Genomic DNA, 21,706 nt, shown 5'->3' with positions numbered 1-21,706 from the left:
GTGTTCTGTACCAATTCCCTGCAAGCTAATGACTGCTGGTGAGGTGGAGCCCCTTCAGTTGTTCTTGTTTCTTGCACAAAGATGGCCTGATGCAGATCTTGCTTTGTTCAGCCAGAACATGGGATCTGCTCTGTAACCACCTGGAAGCTTCAGAGGCTTTTTAATGGTTCTCACTGTTCCCTTTTGGCTTTTCAGGGCAACTGGAGACTGTGGACTTGAACAAACTGAATGAGATTGAGGGTACCCTGAACAGTGCCAAAGATCAGATGAAAGATAGCGACCTGGACCAGAAGGTGGCTTTCCTTGAGAGAGAAGCCAGGAAGCAAGATGATGCGATACAGTCCTACAACAGGGACATTGAGGAAATCCTGAAAGACATTAGCAACCTGGAGGACATCAGGAAGACCTTGCCATCTGGCTGTTTTAACACCCCGTCCATTGAGAAACCCTAAGGGTGTGCTGGGGGTGGAGGGTATTCCCCCGCTGATCGGTGGAGCAATTGTTTGGCTATGGAGTGCCTTAACACACGTTACCTTCTTCCAATCCCCATCTCTTTGCTGCTTGCAGCCGCTGTTCTCTTTTCAAATCAGGATAAGTTGAAAAGGACTTTTTTCTTTTTTTCTTTTTTTCTTTTTTTTTTTCTTTTTTTTTTTAAGAGAAGCAAATTAAATATCCGTCTTTGGGCATCAAAGGGTTTTTTTAATATAAATTGTCTTCCTGAGCACTCTGCCTTTGCCCCTTTCTGAGACACAGTTTCCCTTTGATTAGCGCAAGGATGAGAGATGCTCTGGACTCTTTATACTGTTCAGCAATAACCATGTGAGCTGTGTACAGCAATGCAAAACTAACTCTGCTTTTTCTCCTCACTTCTCCCCTTGACTGTAAAATCCTTGATCTGGAACTCTGTCTCCATGAAGGAAGGGGGTTGGCTACCAAATCATTACTGTAATGGCCAGTATAGCTGCACTCATTCAGATCCCTGTTCCCAACTTCTAACCCTGTGAATTTTTTGGTCTTGTTTTGTGACGTGAACTAGTGGCCAGTCGGAAATGTTGGTAGCCTTTTACAAACTATCCTAAGCCTCTTTCTGAAATGCTTTCTGTGATGATGCATCGCTCTGAGAAAAACGCAGCCTCCGAGAGGAGCTTTTTGGGAAGATGAGATGCCAGGGGAGCAATAGGTCTCGCCAGCACCGCTGGCTGGTGGAGCAGAAGTTGTGTGTGCAGTCTGCAGGCAGCTGCCTGTTGGGTGGCCCAGGCTGGGGAGTCTGGAAGTGACGAGCTGAGTTCCCATCTGGAGGTGTTGCTGTCAGTGTCAGAGGATCTTTGTTTGAGGCTACAGATGTCTGGGTGGCACGTTGACCTGATCATGCAACAGAAATCTTGCTGAAGAGGAGAGCTGCCATCCAGAGGGCTCTGACAGCTGGGCTGACCTCAACCTGAATGACTTCAGGTGGGGAACAGAGAGACCTTGAAGATGTCAATAAGAGGATCTTTCTCCCCATTTTCTTCCTGGAGGAGGCAGGTGGCATTTTTACACTTCCTGGTGTTGCTCTTGCCTTTTGTCTTTTGTTTTTTAAGCCAGCTGAAAGAGCAGTGTTCAGGTTCCTTGCGGTGTTCCCCAGGTCTGCTCCCAGCCCGGAGCACCCTCTGCAGCTCTCCCTTGGGCTCTAGCCCAGCATCCCCTCTCTCTTCCTTCAGATCAAGCATATATCTATCCTTAAACACTATGCAACTTTGTACGTTTGCGTAGCGGGGAAGAAATTATTATCTGACACACACTGGTGCTATTAATTATTTCAAATTTATATTTTTTGTGTGAATGTGATATATATATTTTTCCTTTTTTTTTTTTTTTTTTTAAATCATGATTACAGTGTGAGGAAGTCTCTCGTGCGTGTGTGCGTGTGCATGTGTAAATATCCTCAGCCATATTTCCAGAGTGGTACAGCCTGGCCTCTTCTCCATGCTTTCCCCCATAACCACCGCAGCACGTGCACTGCACTGCTCCTGCCCCATTGCCCCTGCAGCGCCCGGTTCTTCCTCTGCCCAGCTTCCCATTTGTCCCCCATATGTTCTCAGCATCTGCATTGTGTGATATTGGCAATAACCACTGTGCAGGGAGCACACCTTGCCCGGTGCTGCTGGGCAGGATGATGCCAGCAAGCCCCGCATCTCCATACCCATCTTCTTAGGGTTTTGTGCCATTTACCAAATACTGCCTTGGGGTTTCCCCACCTGTGAACATAGCTGGACCCCGGAGGAGGGCTCCCTAGTGCTCACCTTCCCTCCGTGTTCCCGGCTGGCTGCTCTGGTCAGATGGCTGTTTCTAACCACGTCACCTCTCTGCCAAGGCTGTGAGAAGAGCAGATGCGAAGATGCGCGCATGCCCTGGCTGACCTCAGGCCTAAGGTTTCCTGCTTTCTCCTTTTTTTTTTTTTTTTTTTTTTTTTTTAATTTTATTATTTTTAATTTTTGTCGTCGTCGTCGTTAAGCTGTTTTTAACAGAATTCTATTTTTAAATAAAAAAAAAAAAAGTCTTTATAAGCGATCTCTTAATCACTACTGCATTACAGCCATTATTCATTGTATAAGTCCAGTTATTTCTGTACGTGATGTGATGATGAGATGGCTGCTGGTGGAGTGCTGGATGGCAGCGCGTGTCGGTCCCTCATCACTCCATTCCTGACTGTGGCCCCACAGTACGTGCCTTCACTTCAGCTTTTTGCCTTAATCTGTGGTCTCGCTGTCTGGGGCGGTGAACAAAATGCAACACTTGCAGTTTTTATGTATAAAACAGTATTTCTTATTTATAATAAAGTCTGAATATTTGTAACCCCTTATACCTCAGGATTCTTTCAAGTATTGCTTTTTTTTTTGGTGGGGTTTGGTTTCCATCCCAGGGTTTGCTTCTCGTTTGGTGATGTCCAGTGTTGGATTGCTATGGCTGCAAGGAGTTCTGAGCTGTGGTTCTTCCAGTCTGTAAGAAATGTGCGTGAGCTGTTGGTGTGATGCAGGACAGGAAGGTGGGAGGGGTGGTTCCTTGTGTTGTAGGGGAGCAGTCCTGTCCCTCCCCAGCTGAAGAGGGGCTGCTGAGGCGGAAGGATTGCCTCCAGGGGGAAAAGAGACCCAAAATAAAGGGCCTGGCATTCCTTTCACTGGAACTGCCAAGAGCTCTCTGTTGTTCACCGGTCCTATTTGCAAGGACACAGAAATTTTATTCTCAAATTCTGTTCTGAATGTCAGGACAGGTTACTGTGATAGCAGACAGCCCAGCTTTGAAATCCAACCAGTCTATGTTTGGGTTTCTTTTATTTTTCTCAGCAGAAGAAAATGCACACGTCTCGTTAACTTGCATTATACTTAATCCCTTCTCAAATATTAAGTTGTTCTTCCCCCCTTCACCATTTTCAGATTGTCTGGTTGCAGCTTTATTCTGAAACTGCAGTTGCTGCTGATGGATTCCCAATCCGGATGCAGTATTACTGCATTTTGGGTTTTACACCTCAGTGTTGATGAAGCTGTGTGTGTGTGGATGTATATATAAAATACGTGAGATAGAGATAATAGCTTAAAAACCTATAACTGGAGATTCTTCTCTGCTCCCTTGTGGCCAAGGCTCTGTTAAGAGCAGCAGGTTGGCAGTGCCCACTGTGCTGCATGGGGGGAAACCTGAGGATGCTTCCAGCTGTCCCTGGGTGGTATCTCCATCATGAAATGCTATTTCCAGTGCAGGAGATGATGCTGAGCACTCTGGCTGTCATGATGGTCAACAGAAGGAAGGTGGGCACCTGGGGGTCCTGCTCACTGGTGGCTGTGCCAGGTTCAATGTATTGCTGAGCTACAGAAGCTTGTGAAGTGAATGCTCCAGTCCATCCAGAAGAGCTGACAAAGGGCTTTCTCCCTGGGGTAGGGGGAATAGCCAATACTGATGTTTCACTGCGCAGGTAGAGAGAATCTGAGGATTTCCGCTCTGTGTGGGCTGGGTTCAGCACTGAGGTCCTCATCAGGAGAGACCTTTCCAATGCCGTGCTCTGGTGGCTTTCCTTCTCTTAGTCCCAGTGCCCAGAAGGCTTCCTGAGGAGGGGCCTTCCTGGGAAATGCCAGCACCCCTTATCTCCCCGCCTGCCACGTGTCCATCTGTCCGTGTCTCCTTTGGGCAGGGCAAGGCGATGCCTGGCATGCTGCCACTGCCCTGCCTTGCTTGCTCATTGCCACAGCCCTGAGGCGAGGAGCCGGGCGGCCCTGCGGCTGTCATCAGCACAGGATGCGTCACCGCCGGGCATCCTTCCTCTCAGCCGGCCCTGTAACCCGGGGGGAACGTGTAGCGTGTGGGATTTGGCTTCCCTGAGCTATCAGAAGCATTAGCAGCAATATTTTGATGCCTTGTTGTCTTTAGGAACAAGTGGGAGTGGTGAGCGCCGCTGGTGGGCTCTGTTGGGGCACTAGTTGCTGTCCTACAGAGCAGCTGGCATGCTGAGCACAGCCAGGCCCAGAGGTCTTGCCGTGCCCCTGCCCTAATCCTACAGCTCTCTGCCTGGCCAAAATGAACATGGGCTGCCCCAGCTGTTGAGCTGTGGGTCCAAATAGGCCAGGAATGTCAAGAAAAGCCTTGCAAGTGCCCAAGGATGTCTCCTGAAGAAAGCATGCATTTTCCTGAGCAAGGGGTTTAGAGGATTAGCTGATAATGTTGGAGTTCTGCTTTAGGTACTGGGTTATGAAATAGCTCATTTTCAGGGTAAATGCCTGATTTGCTGCAGAATAACACCATACATACCATGGAAATTCATACATGGGAGCACAGCAAGGCCCATAGCAAAGGCACCTGCCTAGCAAGCCAGAGATTGAAGTCTATGCTTTACCAGCGGGCCATGCACTTAGGAGCCTGCTGAGTTCTATCACTGAGCCTTCCCTACCAAGAAAGGCACAAATGGAAGGATTGAGTGCTGCCGTGAGGCCAGAAGAAAGCTCCATACAATGGAAGATGGTGGACGTGTGTAGGTGAACACATGCTTATGGTGCAGTGACATCTGGAAGGAAAACAAGCGAGCACACATCTGCAGGTAATCCACACCTTCATAACTCCTGAAGGAGAAGCCCATAGGGGCTTGCTGGTATGGCCACACCAATATGACTGTGGTTTTCATGTGTCTAGAACCAGTGAGAATCAGCACGATTCAGAGTGTTTTGTGGATTCGATGTATCTTTGGAGTGCTTCATTTTGGTACGGTTCCCTGTAGCAGTAATGTTAGCTTCCTTAGCCCTGTTGCAGGGAATGAGTGAAGGACAGCTTCAGAGAGACTCTTCTGTTGTTGAGAAGGAAAGGGAAGGGCAAGCCCAGCTTCTCCAATAAGGTAATGTTGCTCTGCTACAATATCTGCTGATTATCACTCTTGTGCCTCCAAATGCCTACTGCTGCTTACCTTGATTTTACTCTCAAAAGTGTTATTATTTCAGCCAACCATGTTTGCATGAGGCCTTCTCCAAACAGTGCTGCCATGGGTGATGAAGGGCAACATTTCTTCAGGAGAAGGTGGCAGGCATCAGTTTGCTCTGAGTCTGCTGTGCTTTAAAAAGCAAGGTCCTCAGAAATGCGCTTTGGATGGCACTGTGCACGTATTGATGCTGTTTTCAGAGGTAGGATAATGGTGGAGGATGGCAAGGTGAACGTAACCAAAGCAAATATGCAGAAATGACTGGGGAGAGAGCTGTGTCAGTGCTTGTTTGTAGAGGTGAAGTCAGAGGCGGAGTGATAACGGCGAGACAGGAGGAGTAATGTGGAGGAGATGGATAAGGGGAAATTGTGAGTCTTGGGGGAAGCTTCCTGCTGGTGAGAGAGGTTTTCTAAGGGAGAACTCGGCCAAGAATTTGGGTTTTGGAGAACAGATTCAGTGCATTCCATTACAGGGATTAACAAACCCAAAAGGACTCTGCCAAATTGATGCCAACACTGTGTTATTCTTTTGCTCCTCAAAAAACAATAGGAGAATCAGATAAGACAATCTCAATGCCAAAAGTCAACATGCCACCAGCATATTCGTGAAGCTGACTTCCTTGTTGTGAACTATAATAAGACCCAGTATATGGGATTAGAAAGGAGCAGCCTGTTTGTAGAAGAGAGTTGAATCAGTCTGCGGAGGCAGGTACATTTGGCAAAGGAAGTCACAAAAATTTGGTGACTTCAGGCTGGTTGCACCCATGAGATCACTGCAGTGTGAGGAGGCACCTGGGGAAGCCCTGAGTCATTGCTGGCTATGTGAGCATGTGGATGGAGGCTGTGGGGCACTGTAGAAGAGAAAGGAAACATAAGCGTTATGAACCCCAGATCTGTTAGCTCTGGAATGAGAAGTGAATCAGCACTGTTTGGGCTGAGTTTCAGTCCTTACTGTGGAAAGGTAAATGGGGCGTTGGGCTGGGGGTGAGCTTGTTGTACTTCTTCATGTAATGGTGCTGGTGTCTGTGGACCACTGCAGTCAGACCAAGATGACAAGTAGGAGAGGTTCTCAGATGCAGCACATGTGCCATCATCCCATTTATCCTGATGTTTGGCTGTGGGCAGGGCAGGAGGACCTGGGGGTTGGTTTCACACTGATGGCTAACTCAGCTCTACCACACTGCTCTATCGCTGTCCTCCTCACAGGAACAGAGGGAGAAAATATGATAAAAAGGAGCTCAAGGGTTGAGATAAGAACAGGGATGTTGTTCTTACCAAACTGTTCCTGTGTTGGCTTCCCACGGGCCACAATGTGGGTCCCTACCAGGTCCTCCTGCCCTCTCTTCCTCTGCAAACAGGGTTGTGTCTTCCCAAGGTGCAGGAGAAGAGTGAGGTGGGACTGTCCCTCGTGTATCATGCAGCACAGTGGCTCTCCTTGAGACCAAAATGCTGTGGGGCTCTGGAGCATCCATTCCTCATCCTTTTCTAGCATAAACCCTACTGAAATGGGTCAGGCCAAGGGCCTATACAACCTCATGTTCTATCTCAGGAGTAAAAGCAGATACATGTAGATAACAGATCTTGGTAATTCCCAGCCTCCATCCCGTCTCTAAAGCTGGGGATTTCCTGAACCTGGTGCTGGTAAATCCTGATAGATGTCTTCTCTTAGCACATATCTAAGTTGACCTCAGGGGCTTTTTGCACCCTCAGCACCCTCTGGCTACAGGTCCTGCTGGTGTCCTCACTTGCCTCCAGCCTCACTCCTGCAGGGCTGCTTGGACAACATGGAAGGCTGCACAGACAGTGCCTGTCCCCCCTCCCCAGGCTTCCCGTGATCTCATCCCATCCCGCTCTGCTCTGTGCATGCCCGGACAGCCCCAGCCTTGTGTTCAGAGCTGCCTGGGGAAGAAGCAACATGGCTGGGAAAGAACTGGACGGATGGGATAGAGCTGGACAATGGGTAGCTGTAGGGACCGCCTCATTGGGAATCATTTTGTTCCCCCAGGACGATGCCATTGGGATGCCCTCAGGGTGCTGCATCTCAAAGCCCAAAGGCAGCGGGCACGTGTGTGCCTGCCTGCTGCCCCAGGCTGGGCGCTCCTTGCTCACGGTGAGTCAGAGCCGGGCACACGCGCTCTTCCTGTTGGGAGTGACTCAGGTGGAGCAGCCGATAAAAAAGGAAAAGCAAAGCCTAAGAGCAGCAGCCTGGAGCTGGGGCTCCGCATGCCCAGCGCCCACCCTGGGGCTGCAGCGATGGCCGTGTGCTGGCTCCTTGCCCTGGCTGCGTCCCTGCTGCCTGCAGCCCTGAGCACCAGCGGAGGAGAAGGTGAGGGCTGGGGAAGACTGGGGGCTCAGCTTTAAGGCCCCGGTAATGGTGAGCCATTTGGGTCCAGTGGTGCTCTTCTGCTGGTTCCCACTCCATCGCTGGGGATAAACCTGGACCTGTAGGTGCTTTTCTTGAGGTTTCCTCTGGAGTTAGATTCCCGGAATCACTCCGTTGTTGTTTTTTTTTTTTTTTTTTAACCTGCGTCTCCTTTAAATAACTTGTTAGGTGTAATTCCTTTATTGCTTTCTGGAGAAAGCCTGGCTGCCTGGGTGGGACGTGGGTGTGAGCAGGAGGACTGCCTGGGGAAGGGCTGCCTGTTTGTCTGCTGCCCGATAAGTGGTGTGTCCCTGTGCCCAAGGAGGAGCAGGGGACATGCAGGACCTGACTCTGTGCAGCAGCACATGAAGGGCTTGTGTCTGTGCGAGCTGGCAGCTTGTGGGACGCATGGAGCCCAAAGATCCAAATCACGTGTATTTCATAAATGCTGAGCAACTTCAGGATTGTTTACTGTGTCTGTCATGCTGCTGCTGCTTGGAAATGTGGTTGCTGGGTTCGAAGCAGGTCCTTTGGTATCAGCTTTCATTTGAGTGCGGTGGAAGCTGATAAGGAAAAATAAGTGCTGAATGAGCGGGTTTTTAAAGGACAGATTGATTAGGTTTTCCTGCTAATTGAGCAATTACTACAGCAGCCATAATTGCATTTCAGAATCCTGGTACAGGTTTTTATTTCCCACCTCTGCTGGCTCCTTTGGCTGTGAGACATCTGAGCCATGCTGGGAAGGCCAGGGCTGCAAAGCACAGGGGTTGTGTTTCGTTGCTGCAAGGGCTTTGCTATGTGGAAAGTCTGATGGAAGAAGGGCTCCTGATGGATGGGCTCATAAGGGTTGGGCTAGTGGCTCCTCGGTGCCCTGCAGCCAACAGAGGTTTCTGTTCTTTCTCAAAGCCAATCTGATGCTGGAATTTGCACCAGCACGGCAACCAACTTTGATCGTTGTGCTCAATGGGTGGAAGCTTTGGAAGTGACATCCTGTTGGGTGCGTGCCCCAGGCTTTCCACATCCCAGTGAGGCCCTTTGCCCTCCAGAGCAGCCCCTTCACCACAGCCATGAAAGTCAGGGAATGATGGTGGGGCCTTGGGGCATCTGGCTGCCTGCTGGAGCCCATAGGCTTCCAGGAGATCAGCAACAGAACCAATGACATGGGGCAGCAGTGTCTCAAATGGCTTTGTGTTAGTGAACCTGGAATCCATGCCAAGCTGGGAGTTGGTCCCGAACATGCTCCAGCCTTGGAGCAAGGCCTGAAAACAGGCATTTGTTCCCTGTGGGAGCTGTGCTTGGCACCAGCACTCGGATCACGTAGGGTGAGGTGTGGGTGGGGATCGGTGCCTCTGCATGGAGGGGTGGGGAGGGGACCGACTCCGAGCACGCAGGTAGGGAGTGGAAGCACTGAGTATAAACAACCTCATGTTGTTTTTGCATTCCTGTGCTGGATTGTTTCTGTGCTCTGTGTCCTTTGGTTGCTGGCTGTGTCCACGAAAGCTCTTCTCTTGGTCCCACGGAAGGGCTGAGCGTGCCAGGGCTGGGAAACCTCCATCCCTGTTTGCTGGTGCATGAGGTCATCTTCCTTCTCGACAGCAGCTGCTCACTGAGTGTGCCTGTCTGGTATGTGTGCACTAATGGGCGTGCGAGGCGGCTGGCAGCATTGCAGCATGGAACCAGGAGGCATTGCATGGCCCCAGGAACCCCAGAGGAGGAGAACAGGGCTGTAGGGCAGTTTGCCAGGGCTGAGCTGTGCCACAGGAGCCTGGGGAGAGAGGATGCTTGTTCTTGGGCCTCATCCATGACTATTGGTCTGGGACTGCACCTGGGGTCCTGAGGAGGCCCCTGGGAAACAGAGCTCCTCCCTCCTGAGCTGTGATAATGGGGTGGAAGCAGGTTTGGGAGCAACACTTCAGGCAGGGCTGGGCTGGCTGGGAGCAGTACAAGAAGAACTTAAAACTGAGTGTCCAAGGTGGGTTACAAAGATACTGAAGGGTCTAGAGTGGGAGATGCACGAGGAGCAGCTGAAGTCCCTCGGTTGTTCAGGCCACAGAGCAGGCAGAGGGGAGACCGCATGGCAAACTGAAGCTTCCTTGTGATGTGAGATGAAGAAGCAGACATTGATCTCCTCTCTCTGATGATAGTGATAGAACCTGAGGGAATGGCGTGGAGCTGCAACTGGGGAGGATCAGGTTTGATATTAGGGAAAGGTTCTTCACCAAACGGTGGAGGGCACTGGAACAGGTTTCCCAGGGCAGTGGTCATGGGTCAGCTTGTCAGAGTTAAAGAAATGTCTGGACAGTGCTCTCACACATACTGTCTGAGTTTTGGGTGGTCCTGTGTGGAGCCAGGAGTTGGACTTGGTGATCCTTATGGGTCCCTTCCAACACAGGATAATCTATGATTCTGTAATCTGTTCGTCCTTTGTGATTCTGAGGAGCTGGAAAATTCATCTGAGATAAAGCTCACACTTAAATGCTGTAGTGCTGGTAACTGAGGTCTTGGCAAATAGATGAGAGCTGGTTTCATGAGAAGACCTGGGCAAGGCCATGGAAATGAGTGTGCCCAGAGAAGGGCACTGAGCAGTGCAGGGTCTGGAGCACAGTGTGATGGAGAGTGGCTGAGGGAATGGGATGGGACAGTGTGGAGAAGAGGAGCTCAGGGGACACCTCATTTCTCTACAACTGCCTGAAAGGAGGCTGTGGTGAAGTGGAATTGGCCTCTGCTCTCAGGTAACAGCAATAGGATGAGAGATGGTGGCCTCAAGTTGTGCCGGGGCAGGTTCAGGTTGGGTATGAGGAAAGACTTCTCAGAAGGAGTGGTGATGCACTGACACAGGCTGCCCAGGGAGGTGGTGGGGTCACCGTCCCTGGAGGTGCTCAAGAAAAAAAAGGGTGGGTGACATGGTCTAGAGTGGTCACAGGCATGAGCTGACAGTTGGACTGGGATGATCTTACCAGTCTTTCCAGCCTGGACAATTCTATGTTCCTTGGGTTGTGGTTGAGCTTCATATTCAACACTCATCCCTCTAACCCTCTTCGGATGCTGCTCTTTTCTTTTCTCCAGCTTGTGACTGCAACGGGATGTCCAGGCAGTGTGTCTTCGACTGGCAGCTCCTGATGGAGACGGGCAATGGGTATCGCTGCCTCGGCTGCCTGGGCAACACGGCGGGTGCCCGCTGTGAGCGCTGCAAGGAGGGATACTACCGCCAGCGGGATGGGGACTGCTGCCTGCCCTGCCACTGCCACCCTCAGGGTATGGGGCGCCCACAGGGACCAGTGTGCTTACGGTTGGGTTTTGGCTTTGTTTTCCAACCAAGGATGAGGGGTGGTGTCCGTCCACTGTCAGCAAATTGTGCTGCCTCTCTGGATCCAACCCCTTGCTCTTCTCGGCATGGTGTGACACCCGCTGATGCTCAAGAGGTTCCTCTGGTGATGCCCGATGCCATTAGATGAGCTCACACTTGTGCAAAGCTGGGTTCTGCAGACCTTGTGGATGGTGGGAGAAGGGAAAGAGGAGAAACAACCCCAAAATTCCCCAAACAAGCTGTATTGTGGCAAGATCTCTTCACACCCAGGAGGGAGCCTGCTCCTCTCTGTCCTGAATTTGGCAGGTGACCAGGACCAGAGGCCCCATGGCAAACTGCTCATGTCCTTATCACAGAGGGTGCTGGCCAGGCCCAAGCACAGGGAGCTGAGTCTTTTCCTGGCCTCATGAGTCAGACCTAAGGATTCTGTGTGTTGCCATGTTTGGCAGGATTTGTGAAGTCCCTTAATTGCACTGTAAAAATGAAAAAGTAATTTCGGAGCCCACATGGGGACAGGAGGTGCTGCAAAATGCCCTCACTCTGGGGATAGGCAGGAAGCATCCAGAGTACATCCCACCAGGCAGATGGTGGCACCTCCCTGACCTCCCTGTCCCACCACCCACAGGCTCCCTCAGCACGCAGTGTGACAACAACGGCCGCTGCAGCTGCAGGCCTGGTGTGATGGGTGAGAAGTGCGACCGCTGCCAGCCGGGCTTCCATTCCCTCTCTGAGGCCGGGTGCCAGGGATATGGGCAGTAAGTTCCGGGGCTGTCCTGCGCTGGGGCATCACTGCTGCGTCCTCTTCATGCTCACTTTGTCCCACTGTTATCCCTCTGGGAGATTCTCTGATGTCTCATATGACAATTGTGCTGGGGCGGTGAGCCTCTGCCCGGGCTGAAGGTCCCTTTAGTGTCCCCACTGTCCCCATTGCAGGAGCCAGCTGTGTGCCTGTGACCCAGCTGGCACAGAGGACTGTGTTTCGGGCCGTTGTATCTGCAAGGTTGGTGTCACTGGCGAGCAGTGCGACAGGTGGGTGGCTGGAGGTTTGTGCCCTACAGCAGGCCGAGCATGAGAGGAGAAAATGCACGCAAATGATGTCATCTTTCTTTTCCAGGTGCAAACAAAACTTCTATAACTTGGATGCCAGGAATCCGGCTGGGTGCTCTCCATGCTTCTGCTATGGACATTCGTCCTCATGTGTCAGCGCTGAGAATTACAGCGTCCACAAGATCATCTCCAACTTCCAGCAAGGTGAGGCTGAGCAGGATGTCCCCACAGCCTCAGGGCTGGCATACCAGGAGGGGATTGACTGGGGGTGCCTTCTCCTTGTTTTCCCTCCAGGTCCTGAAGGATGGATGGCTGCCTGTGAAGACAGGTCCCCAGCTGAACTCCAATGGTCTCCACGCCACCAGGATGTGTTCATAGCAGCAAGGAGATGGGAAGCACTGTACTTTGTGGCACCCGGTAGGCATGGGGAGTATGGCACGGAGCTGAGCCCAGGCCTGGGCTCGTATGGGGAGAATGGGGTGACTGAAGGGTCTGTGGGGCTGGGGAAGGTGTGAAATGGGCAGAATGAAGGGCCCGTGCTGGGGAAGGGAGGTGGTACCCCAGTGCTTCCACTGCCTGAGAGGTGGCAGTGGTGGCAGCCAGCACAGTGATACTTGGTCTGACCTCGTGGAGCATGACTTTAGGAGGAAAGGAAGACTTTAGGCCTTTAATTTCTTCCTTCTGCTCTTCTCCCCTGCTTCCCCATGCAGCCAAATTCCTTGGGAACCAACAGCTGAGCTATGGCCAGACGCTCTCCTTCGATTACCGCCTGGACCGAGGGGGACAGCTGCCTTCTCCACATGATGTGATCCTTGAAGGAGGTGGCCTCCGAGTCACTGCCCCCTTCTTGCCCTCCGGGAAGGTTTTGCCCTGTGGTGTCAGCCAGACCTACACCTTCAGGTGACAGGGTGCTTGGGATTGTGGAAGAAAGGCTTTGGAAGCTTGTGGATTCAGTGATGGTCCCTCAGAGGTGGTCAGGCTCAAATAGTCACCCTGTTTGGACCTGGTTCAGCTTGTATGATTCTCTCCCTGTAGATAAAGAGAGGGCAAGAGGGGTTGTAGAAGATCTGCTCTGGGACTGGGAGGGGTGCTGTGCTTGGTACAAGTTGTGTGGGAGGAGGGTGCTAGTGCTTTGGACTCAGGAGGAAGATGGGAGAGAGCAGCTGGGACATCCCATGTTCCTGAACACTGCTTCCACCTGGCCCCATGTGCAGGTTGGACGAGCACCCAGGCAGCAAGTGGAGCCCCAGGCTGAACCACTTTGAATACCGCAGGCTGCTGGGAAACCTGACGGCCCTCTGGATCCGAGCCACCTTCGGGGAGTACAGTAAGTGAGGGGGATAGCAAGGGGGCAGCACAGCTCTCCTTGCTGGAGACACCTAGCCGGACACAGCTGTGCTAAAAGGTATTTTAAAAAGCATTGTATTGTGGGCAGAGCTATATCACGAATTGTTTAAGCTAGATGCCAACAGCGATGGGTGGAGGGAAGCAAAACCTTGGCCAAGATCCATCTGCCCACGAATGTTGTAGTTGACCTTGCAGAGATCAGCATGTAGGGGCTGATATGGGGCTCGCAGACCCAGCTGGGCTCTTGGTGGTGATGTGCCACATCTCCCACCAGGCACTGGCTACCTTGACAACATCACCCTGGTATCAGCACAGCCTGCTGCCGGCATCCTCGCGCCTTGGGTGGAGCGGTGCCAGTGCCCCGATGGCTACCAAGGGCAGTTCTGTGAGCAGTGTGCTGCTGGCTACAGGAGGGATGCACCCCACATGGGGCCGTTCAGCATCTGTGTGCCCTGCAACTGCCACGGTGGTGGGATCTGTGACCCGGATACTGGTAAGAAAAATCGTGACCTCTCTGAGCTTGTTGGGTGTGTGAGGCTGGAACAGACATCAGATAGTGATGTGGAAATGTTTTGCTGCCTGTGTTGTCAGAATAGCCTGCAGTGTCGCAGTGTGAGCTCAAAGCAGTGCACTTTTCACTTTGAACAATGATGTGGTTTGGTGGAGCCTCAATGGAGTCTCCTCAGCCCCTTTGCCTCACATGCTGTATGTCCCCTCCCGTGTTTCAATTCAAAGAGAACAGCTGAGGCTGAGTTGCTCATCTTCATAGCCGTGCAGGGTGTCCCACAGAGGGGACAGCTGGGCTGATGGCCAACTGGTTGTCCCATGCCCTGTCCCTCCTTCCTTAGGTGAATGCTACTCGGGAGATGAAAATGTGGGGAACAGCATCAGCTGTCCATTTGGTTCCTACCGAGACCCCCGACCCCCGCACAGCTGCAGGGCATGTCCCTGTGGCCATGGCCAGAGCTGCTTAGTGCTGCCAGGCCAGGAAGTTGTCTGTGACCATTGCCCTCCTGGAGCTGCAGGTAAGGCTCAGATCATTTCTGCCATTAGCCCATCCCCTGGAGTCATAATGTGCATTATGTGGGTGCTTGCTGCCTGGGATGCTTGGAGCTGGGGGACAACGCCTTCTCCCCACGTCTTCCTCACCTGCGTACTCTTGCTTGTAATCAGGTGTTTCAGCAAAGCACTGGGACACATCATGCTGTGCAAATGTGCATGCCCTGCCCTGGTAATGCATGCATACATCTGCTCATACAATCTTTTGGAAAGGCTGTTGTGCAAACAGATTAAGTTGATGGAGAAAGGGCTGATGGGGAGGGAGGAGAACAGAACTTAGAGGCCCCAGCATATCATAATTTGCCTAGGGAAAGCCATTGTGCCCATTTTGTTGTCAGCTTTATGTGCAGGGTGTGGAAGCCTACAGGCATCCTGTGAGAGGTGTGATGCTCACGTGTGGGCCTTGGTGTCAGCCGTGTCCCCATCCCTGCGGTCAGGTGGCCGCCAGCATTGGTCCAAGATCCTCTCCCTTTCACAGGGCCCAGCTGTGAGTTCTGTGCTGACGGCTATTTTGGAGATCCTGCAGCCTCCCAGCCATGCCAGCCATGCCAGTGCAATGACAACGTGGAGCCCAACGCCGTGGGGAACTGCGACCGCCGGACAGGAGAGTGCCTCAAGTGCATCCACAACACAGCCGGCTTCCACTGCGAGCGCTGCAAGGATGGCTTCTTTGGGAACCCCCTGGCCCCCAACCCTGCTGACAAGTGCCGGGGTACGAGGGTGGGGATGGGTGTGTGGGGCTGCACTGTGGTGGCCGCAGGGTGCAGGAGGTTTCAGCAGCCACAGAGCAGCTCCCTGGGGCCAAGCAGGAGCATCTTGATGGGCACGGTTTGAGTAACAGCACTGGGGATGAGTAAGGAAATCCATGCTGGAGTGCAAGAGAGCTTAAAGGGGAGGATGTGGTGTATTTGCACTTGGCCTTATGGCTTTCAGTGTTTGCTCCAGAACCCTGGTGGAGGCACTGAGTGGTGTTTGCTCAGTGCACTCTCCCAAGACCAGTGGTTTTTCTCAGCGAGGTCTCTCTCACCAGAATGGGAGGAGACACACCTGCAGATGAGATGCAGGAAAGTTAGGGAGAATCAGGAAGGATAGCGGGTGGAAAGATGTGCACAGACCAAATGGAAGAGGGTCATTGGCCACTAATCTCTCACTGTGCAGCTTGCAGCTGCAACTCAGTAGGGGTTGAGCCCCTGATGTGCCGGAATGATGGGAGCTGCATCTGCAAACCTGGCTTTGGGGGCCCCAACTGTGAGCAGAGCGAGTGCCCAGCCTGCTACAGCCAAGTGAAAGCCCAGGTGAGTGCCCACCTATCCATCTGCCTGTCCTTCTCAGGGGTTGGGCTGTGGGTTCCTGCTCTTCAGGCAGAGTTGTGCTGATGCTCCAGCTGTTGAGAATCTTTGAGGCAGTCACCCAGCATCCGATGATCTGATCCTCTGTGGTTGCAGGTGGACCTGTACCTGCAGCAGCTGCGGGAGCTGGAACTGCTTTCCTCAGAGGTGCAAGCTGGAGGTGGAGCTGTGGGCCAGGAGCTGGAGGGGAAGATGCAGCTGGCTGAGGAGACGTTGCAGGCCATCCTCAGAGAAGCCCTCAGCCTGCAAGGTACCACGTAATGGGCTGCCATCAGGCAGGGCTGGGGAAGCAGCTGATGGGGATCTGCTTCTGGGTGGAGAGGACGTTAGTCCTTTGTGCAGAGGCATCATGCAGAAGATGACAGTCTGGAGTAGTTTTCTGTATTTCTCCAAGCATGCCCAAGGCATGGGGCCACCAAAAGTCCGACGGAAAGAGCAATCTGTGTCATTGCAGTTTTGCTGTCTCTGCCTTTGAGTTTCTTTTCACTATTGCATGTCTCTTTCCTTCTCGCCAGCTTCCGACAGATCCCTGGAAAGCCGTGTGACCAGGATGAAAGGACAAGGGTCTACCTGCCAGAGTGGCTTGGATGACGCCAAGGCAGCAGTGGAGAGGCTGATGTTTCTGGGCAGGCAGTATGAGAGGCAGGTACAGGACACCCGGCGGCTGCTGGAGACAGCCAGGCTGGACCTGAGCCGCAGTGGAGCCTCTCTGAGCCGAGCGGTAAGGGAATGTGTGCGTGTGTTTGAGTGTGTGCCATGCTTCAAACCCTGAATATGGCAGGCTATTTCTATGGGAAGCCAGGAGCTGCTGATCAGGGTGGCTCTGGAGGCTTAGCATGCCACAGTTACTAATTTCCTTGCCAAATCGGAAGCAAGGACAGGGAAGAGCATTCACACCTCTCTCTCCCCCCAGGCTATCCCAGTTTCACACTTTCCTGGAGGCTCAAACAAGATCTTGCTTCTGGCCCAGGAGGCTCTGAGTCTAGCCAACAGGTGAGCCACTCCTTGAGTGAGGGCAGGGGGCCCAGGAGCTCCCTATTCAGTGGCCTTACACGATGCTGCAGCTCCACGAGCTCTGCACAAGTCCCAAAGAAGGGGAAGAAGTGTCTGCAGGGTTGCCTTTGCTATGCTCTGCTTGCTTTGGGAGTGGTGCTGGGTGGGGTGTTTTGGAAGCATTTTCCTGGCCAGAGTTTGGCCTGTGGGCATGCAGTTGGAGCAGGCAGCATCAGCCTCTTTCCCTGTGCTCCCCTACCCTGGGGAATGCAGGAGGGGCAAGAAAGGCAGACGACCCCAGGGTGTGAGTACCCATTCTCACATGTATCACGTTGTCTGCAAGAACCTGATAAAACCACAAAGGAGGTTGAAGGAGGGAACTTGAGTGTGCAGCCCTTATGACAAGGACCCCCCTGTGCCTTTCAGCCACATGCAGGCAGCCAACATCATTGAGCAGGCGGCAAAGGGAGCACAGGACGACTCACAGCAGGCACTGGAGCTGCTGCAGGCAGCCGTGAGTGGGGAGGCAGAGGTGCCAGGCTCCCTGCAAGGGCTGCTCAGGAAGTAAGTGGAGGGAAAAGGGTGTGGGGTGGAGGCCTGTTTCCATGCCCCATTCCCTGCATCCCCGGCTACGTTTCAGAAACTTGGATGCAGGATGGTAGGACTTGGGATTGCCCTTGGGTTCACTCTTCTGTCTGCACAGGTATGAGGAGCTGAAGTCGCTGGCTGGAGGCCTGGAGGCTGATGCCAATAGGATAGCCACTGAGGCAGACAAGGCTTATCAGAGCAGCCTGATGCTCCTCAGCTCTCTGTCCCGCCTGACCAAGACCAGTTTTGGGTCCTTTGAGGTGAGTGCTTTGTCCCTGTGGGACCAGGACATCCCCTTTCATTCACTGTGCCCTCCCTGCTGCCCTTTCCACAGCTCAGCCCTCTCCAGGACCCCACTGCAGCTGGCCAGGCACTTGTCATCCCATTCCTCACTTGCCTGTGAGCAGTAGGGTGACACTGGGCCTCCGAAGCAGTGACCCCCTCTTTGTGTTCCAGGGGGAGGCAGCCCAATTGAAGCAGGATGCAGCTGCTCTTCTGAGCAAGGTGGACACTTACATGGCACAGTACAGGCAGCTGCAGAGCCGCATGGGCCGCTGGGAGGAGGAAATCAAGAAGCTCTTGCAGAGAGGAGAAGGCGAGAGAGCGGTAAGACACGGGCTGATACCCCGTGTACATGGAGCTGCAGGCTCCCACCAGCACACCTCCTACACGTGAGGCAGGTTAATGACGTGCCCCAGGACAGATAGGAGCTAGGATGGCTCACAGCAGCTTGAGCCAGTCGAGGGGCACTCATAGAAGCCTCTGCTGATGGATCAGACTGTGCTCACCTGGATTCAGGGGCAACAGCAGGCATGTGGGAACAGGCTTGTGGGTCTTCTCTCTCTGCACAGCTCCCTGCAGATGGCCGTTGTGGTTCTTGTGACTGTTCTGGGATGTTCCTCTGGCGTGTCCTTCACCTCACTGTGTCCTCTTGGTCTGTCACAGATGCTGACTCAGCTGCTGTCCCGTGCCAACCTTGCCAGGAGCACAGCCCTGCAGGCTGTGAGTGCTGGCAATGCCACCTTTTATGAAGTGGAACAGATCCTGAAGAGCCTGCGTGGTAATTTTTTTCCTTCTGACCCCTCCCTTGCACCCAAGTCTCATGTTGCAGTGGAGCATGCTGGGCAGGATGCTGATGGTCTCTGCCAGAAGTGCACTCCAAAGCAAGGTGGGAGCATCACATGCTGCTTTGGGTTGGATCTACTGTGGGGAAATGTGTCCTCAGGGTCCAGTGGCTTTCTCAGTGCTCCAGCCAGTCCAACAGCTCCTATGAGAAAGTGAAAACACCCATAGCAAGTTCTCTTTGGCAACTGCTCACTTCCCTTCCTTTCTGTCCTATCCCCACTGTTGTCAGGCTTTCTGGAAGTTGTCTAAACCAAGCCAGGACTACAGGAGAGCTCTTCCTTCTCCGTGCCTTATGAGTTCTCACAATGTAATGCTCTGCTCCATTTTCTTATGTGTTTCTTTCAGGTTTTAACTTGCAGGCAGACGACAAGAGAAGGGAAGCTGAGGATGCAATGAGGAGGCTCCCAGTTATCAGCAGCATGGTGGCAAGTGCCAAGGAGAAGACTAACAGAGCTGAAGCCATCCTGGGCAATGCTGCTGCTGAATCCAAGGCAGCCAGCAGCACTGCAGGGGAAGCGAAAGAGATCACCTTTGGGATCCAGAAGGTGAGGACAGGCCCTGATGATGGTGCCATGGAGGAGCAGATGGCTGTGACTTCAACCATCTTTGCAGTGGACCTGATGCATTTACTTCTGTGTCGACTTGCCTGTAGAGGAGTGTGTAGAGATACTTGAGCTGATTCTAAATGAGTGAGTGCGTGGGGAGTTCTGCAGACAGGTTTATCCAATGGGGATCTCTGTGGCAAGTCGCTTTAGCCACCTTGTGGTGGTCTCAGGTCTGTGGAAGGAGCCAGGTCCCAACAGCTCCACGTCCCAGTGCACCCAGGCTGACTGCTCTGTCCCTGAGCATCGTGCCTTTGCCTCCCCCAGGAGATCATGCGGCTGAGGCTGGAGGCCAACAAGACAGCCGACGGGGTCCTCGCGCTGGAGAAGGCAGTGGCAGCTCTGCAGCATGACGCCAAAGAAGTGGATGGAGAATTCCAGAGCAAGGTTTCAGAAGCTGAGGCAGATGCTGCCATGATACAGGAGGTGGGTCCCTGGCTCCCACAGCATACACGCTTCTCTGTTGAATTTTGGGCAAAAGTTTGCCTTACAGCTTCTGTCTTTCTTTCCCCAGACTACAAAGGAAGCTCAAGATGTCCATACCAAGGCTGGCCAGGCTGGGGTGGTGGTGCAGGAGACATTGGGTGTCCTAGAGGAGCTGCTGCGTCTTATGAGTAGGTTTTATCATGTTGCTGTGGTGTGCAGCTGAAATCTGGGTACTGCTGGGCTCTGGGTGGGGGTACTGAGTATTTCTTGGGAAAACGACACCTGTGGATGGAGCTGAAGTAGCTGGGAGGATTTAGTTTTCAGGCTCCACTCATGGTTCTCTCTTCCTTGTTTTCCTCCTGTGCTACAGACCAGCCTGGTGCTGTGGATGAAGAGGGCCTGAAACAGCTCGAGTTGAATTTCAGCAAAGCCAAAACCAAAACCAACCAGCTGAAGGAACAGATGTCAGAACTTGAGCAGAGAGCCACTCTACAGAAGGTCTGGGTACAGAAACTGGACAGCAGCATCGATGAGATCCTGGCAGACATTAGGAACCTGGAGGATATCCAGAGGAGCCTTCCTCCTGGCTGCTACAACACAAAAGCCATCGAATTACCCTGAGGCAGCACTGGGAGGCTGCAGCCCATGTCAGTTCACAGCAGAAGAGCTAGGCCCCTCTGCTCCCACAAAACCTGGCAGGAGAAGCTGAGCTTGGTTCTGTTGGACTTATCTTTACTCCCAGGCTCAGGGTAGTGCCTGCAGTTCACGAGTGCTGCAGCTGAAGTTCACATCACACTGGACCTGGAGAGTCTCTGATTTTCAAAACAATCCGTCCCTCAATTTCAAGAGGAAGATGCCCACTTGTGGGCTGGGATTTGCTGGTGCCATTTTGGACGTGGCTTAGGGGTTCAGCAGCAGCAGGTGCCACTGATGACCCTTTTCATAAAGCTGCAGGTTTTCCACCAGGCTCCTCAGGCAGGTGGTTTTTATTTTGCCCAGCCCTGAAGGGATGGTTTTCCCATCAAAGGTCTTCCTGGGCGAACACAGGTTTCCCTAGCATCCTCTCTCTCTCACAGACACAAAGACACAACCTTTTCTTCCAAGACTGGTTGCTTTGGTTCCTGGCAGCTTCCTGGGTGTCCCAGAGCTCAGGGAGAGCAAGGTTATGTTTGCTCTGTGCAAGCATTTGGGATGACTCTCATCCCAGGCACAGGAGCTTTCTCTGGGGGACTGCAGCCAAGCGTTGGTATCTGAGAGCCAGAGCCCATTCCCATCCTTGCTGCAGTGCCAGCATCCTAATTTGACCTGGTGAAGGATACTGAAAATGTCTCAAATGTTTCTCCACCTCTGGTTCGGTGCTGCCCATTCCCTCCCATCCTACATGTATGGTGCTGGATGTTCCCAAAGCACACTAGATGTGAGTCATTGTGCACGAGGTTTTTCTACTGTAAATCTTTCCTGGAAGAACTGAAGACAATGGTGCTCCCTACACCCACCCACTGCTTTCCTGTGGACCCACCTTTAGTTTGACACCATTTCCAGCTTTCTTCTGATACTTTTTCAGGCGAAAAAGAAAGCCCAAAGCTCTCTGGTGCTCAAAACCAGCCCTGCTGAAGTGCCCTGACCAGCATGGAGTGGGTGCTGGGCAGAGGGGAATGCTCTGAGGACTGAACACCAAATCTTGTTAACACTGCTTCTCTGGTAAAGCAGTGCCTGTGCTGTTGCATGGTTGAGGGTTTTCTGAGTAACTGTGTTATATTTGTATTTAAGTGAGATATGCTCTTACCTCTGGCACGTTTTCTTTCTCTCCCCTACGCCATAGGACAGGTATTACAGATCTGACATTATTCCTCTAGGAGTTGGTTTTTTGGAAGGGAGGAGACCAATAAATACTGAATGCTTTTGGTAAGCTCTTGCCTGCTGGTTCAGTTCCAGCGCCGTGTTTTGGGCGAGCTTGGCCATGAGTTCTTCCAGCAGCTTGTGCTCCTCAGGCTGACTCCACCTGGAGCTGGTTTGGGTTTGAAATGGCACAGCAGCAGGGAAAGATGACACCAGTAGCATCTTGGGT

The 21,706-nt window shown here is 52.6% G+C and overlaps 2 protein-coding genes across 2 annotated transcripts in view; both read left to right on the top strand.

Annotated features, from left to right (window-relative positions):
• The window catches only part of LAMC1 (laminin subunit gamma 1), a 50,503-nt gene extending 47,661 nt beyond the window's left edge, over positions 1-2,842 (top strand). The window contains exon 28 of the mRNA XM_042873199.1: positions 196-2,842. Within this exon, the coding sequence (XP_042729133.1) occupies positions 196-452 (257 nt within the window). The 3' untranslated portion in view covers positions 453-2,842. The remainder of the gene's footprint in view (positions 1-195) is intronic.
• A 4,844-nt stretch (positions 2,843-7,686) lies between these two features.
• Positions 7,687-21,690, top strand: LAMC2 (laminin subunit gamma 2). Its single transcript, XM_042873201.1, has 23 exons — positions 7,687-7,759; positions 10,862-11,050; positions 11,728-11,857; positions 12,036-12,131; positions 12,217-12,353; positions 12,444-12,566; positions 12,860-13,049; positions 13,364-13,476; positions 13,771-13,989; positions 14,345-14,521; positions 15,034-15,267; positions 15,714-15,850; positions 16,001-16,154; positions 16,420-16,625; positions 16,818-16,897; positions 17,324-17,461; positions 17,601-17,745; positions 17,942-18,091; positions 18,431-18,545; positions 18,956-19,155; positions 19,480-19,638; positions 19,727-19,826; positions 20,009-21,690. The coding sequence occupies exons 1-23, from the start codon at positions 7,687-7,689 to the stop codon at positions 20,257-20,259; spliced, it is 3,516 nt and encodes a 1,171-aa protein (XP_042729135.1). The 3' UTR covers positions 20,260-21,690.
• Positions 21,691-21,706: the final 16 nt, after the last annotated feature.

This window comes from Lagopus leucura, unplaced genomic scaffold (genome assembly GCF_019238085.1).
Source record: "Lagopus leucura isolate 7727_CA_CO unplaced genomic scaffold, USGS_WTPT01 Super-Scaffold_100009, whole genome shotgun sequence".
In the NCBI taxonomy this organism is placed as follows: domain Eukaryota; kingdom Metazoa; phylum Chordata; class Aves; order Galliformes; family Phasianidae; genus Lagopus; species Lagopus leucura.
This window is presented reverse-complemented; position numbering and strand designations above follow the sequence as displayed.

What these genes read in the sequence shown, in the direction of transcription:
- LAMC2 (XM_042873201.1), top strand. Translation starts at nt 7,687, where the DNA reads ATGGCCGTGTGCTGGCTCCTTGCCCTGGCTGCGTCCCTGCTGCCTGCA. An exon ending in ACAGCCAAGTGAAAGCCCAG is followed by an intron (nt 15,851 to 16,000) that starts GTGAGTGCCCAC and finishes CTGTGGTTGCAG; the next exon opens with GTGGACCTGTACCTGCAGCA. An exon ending in GCTCTGAGTCTAGCCAACAG is followed by an intron (nt 16,898 to 17,323) that starts GTGAGCCACTCC and finishes TGTGCCTTTCAG; the next exon opens with CCACATGCAGGCAGCCAACA.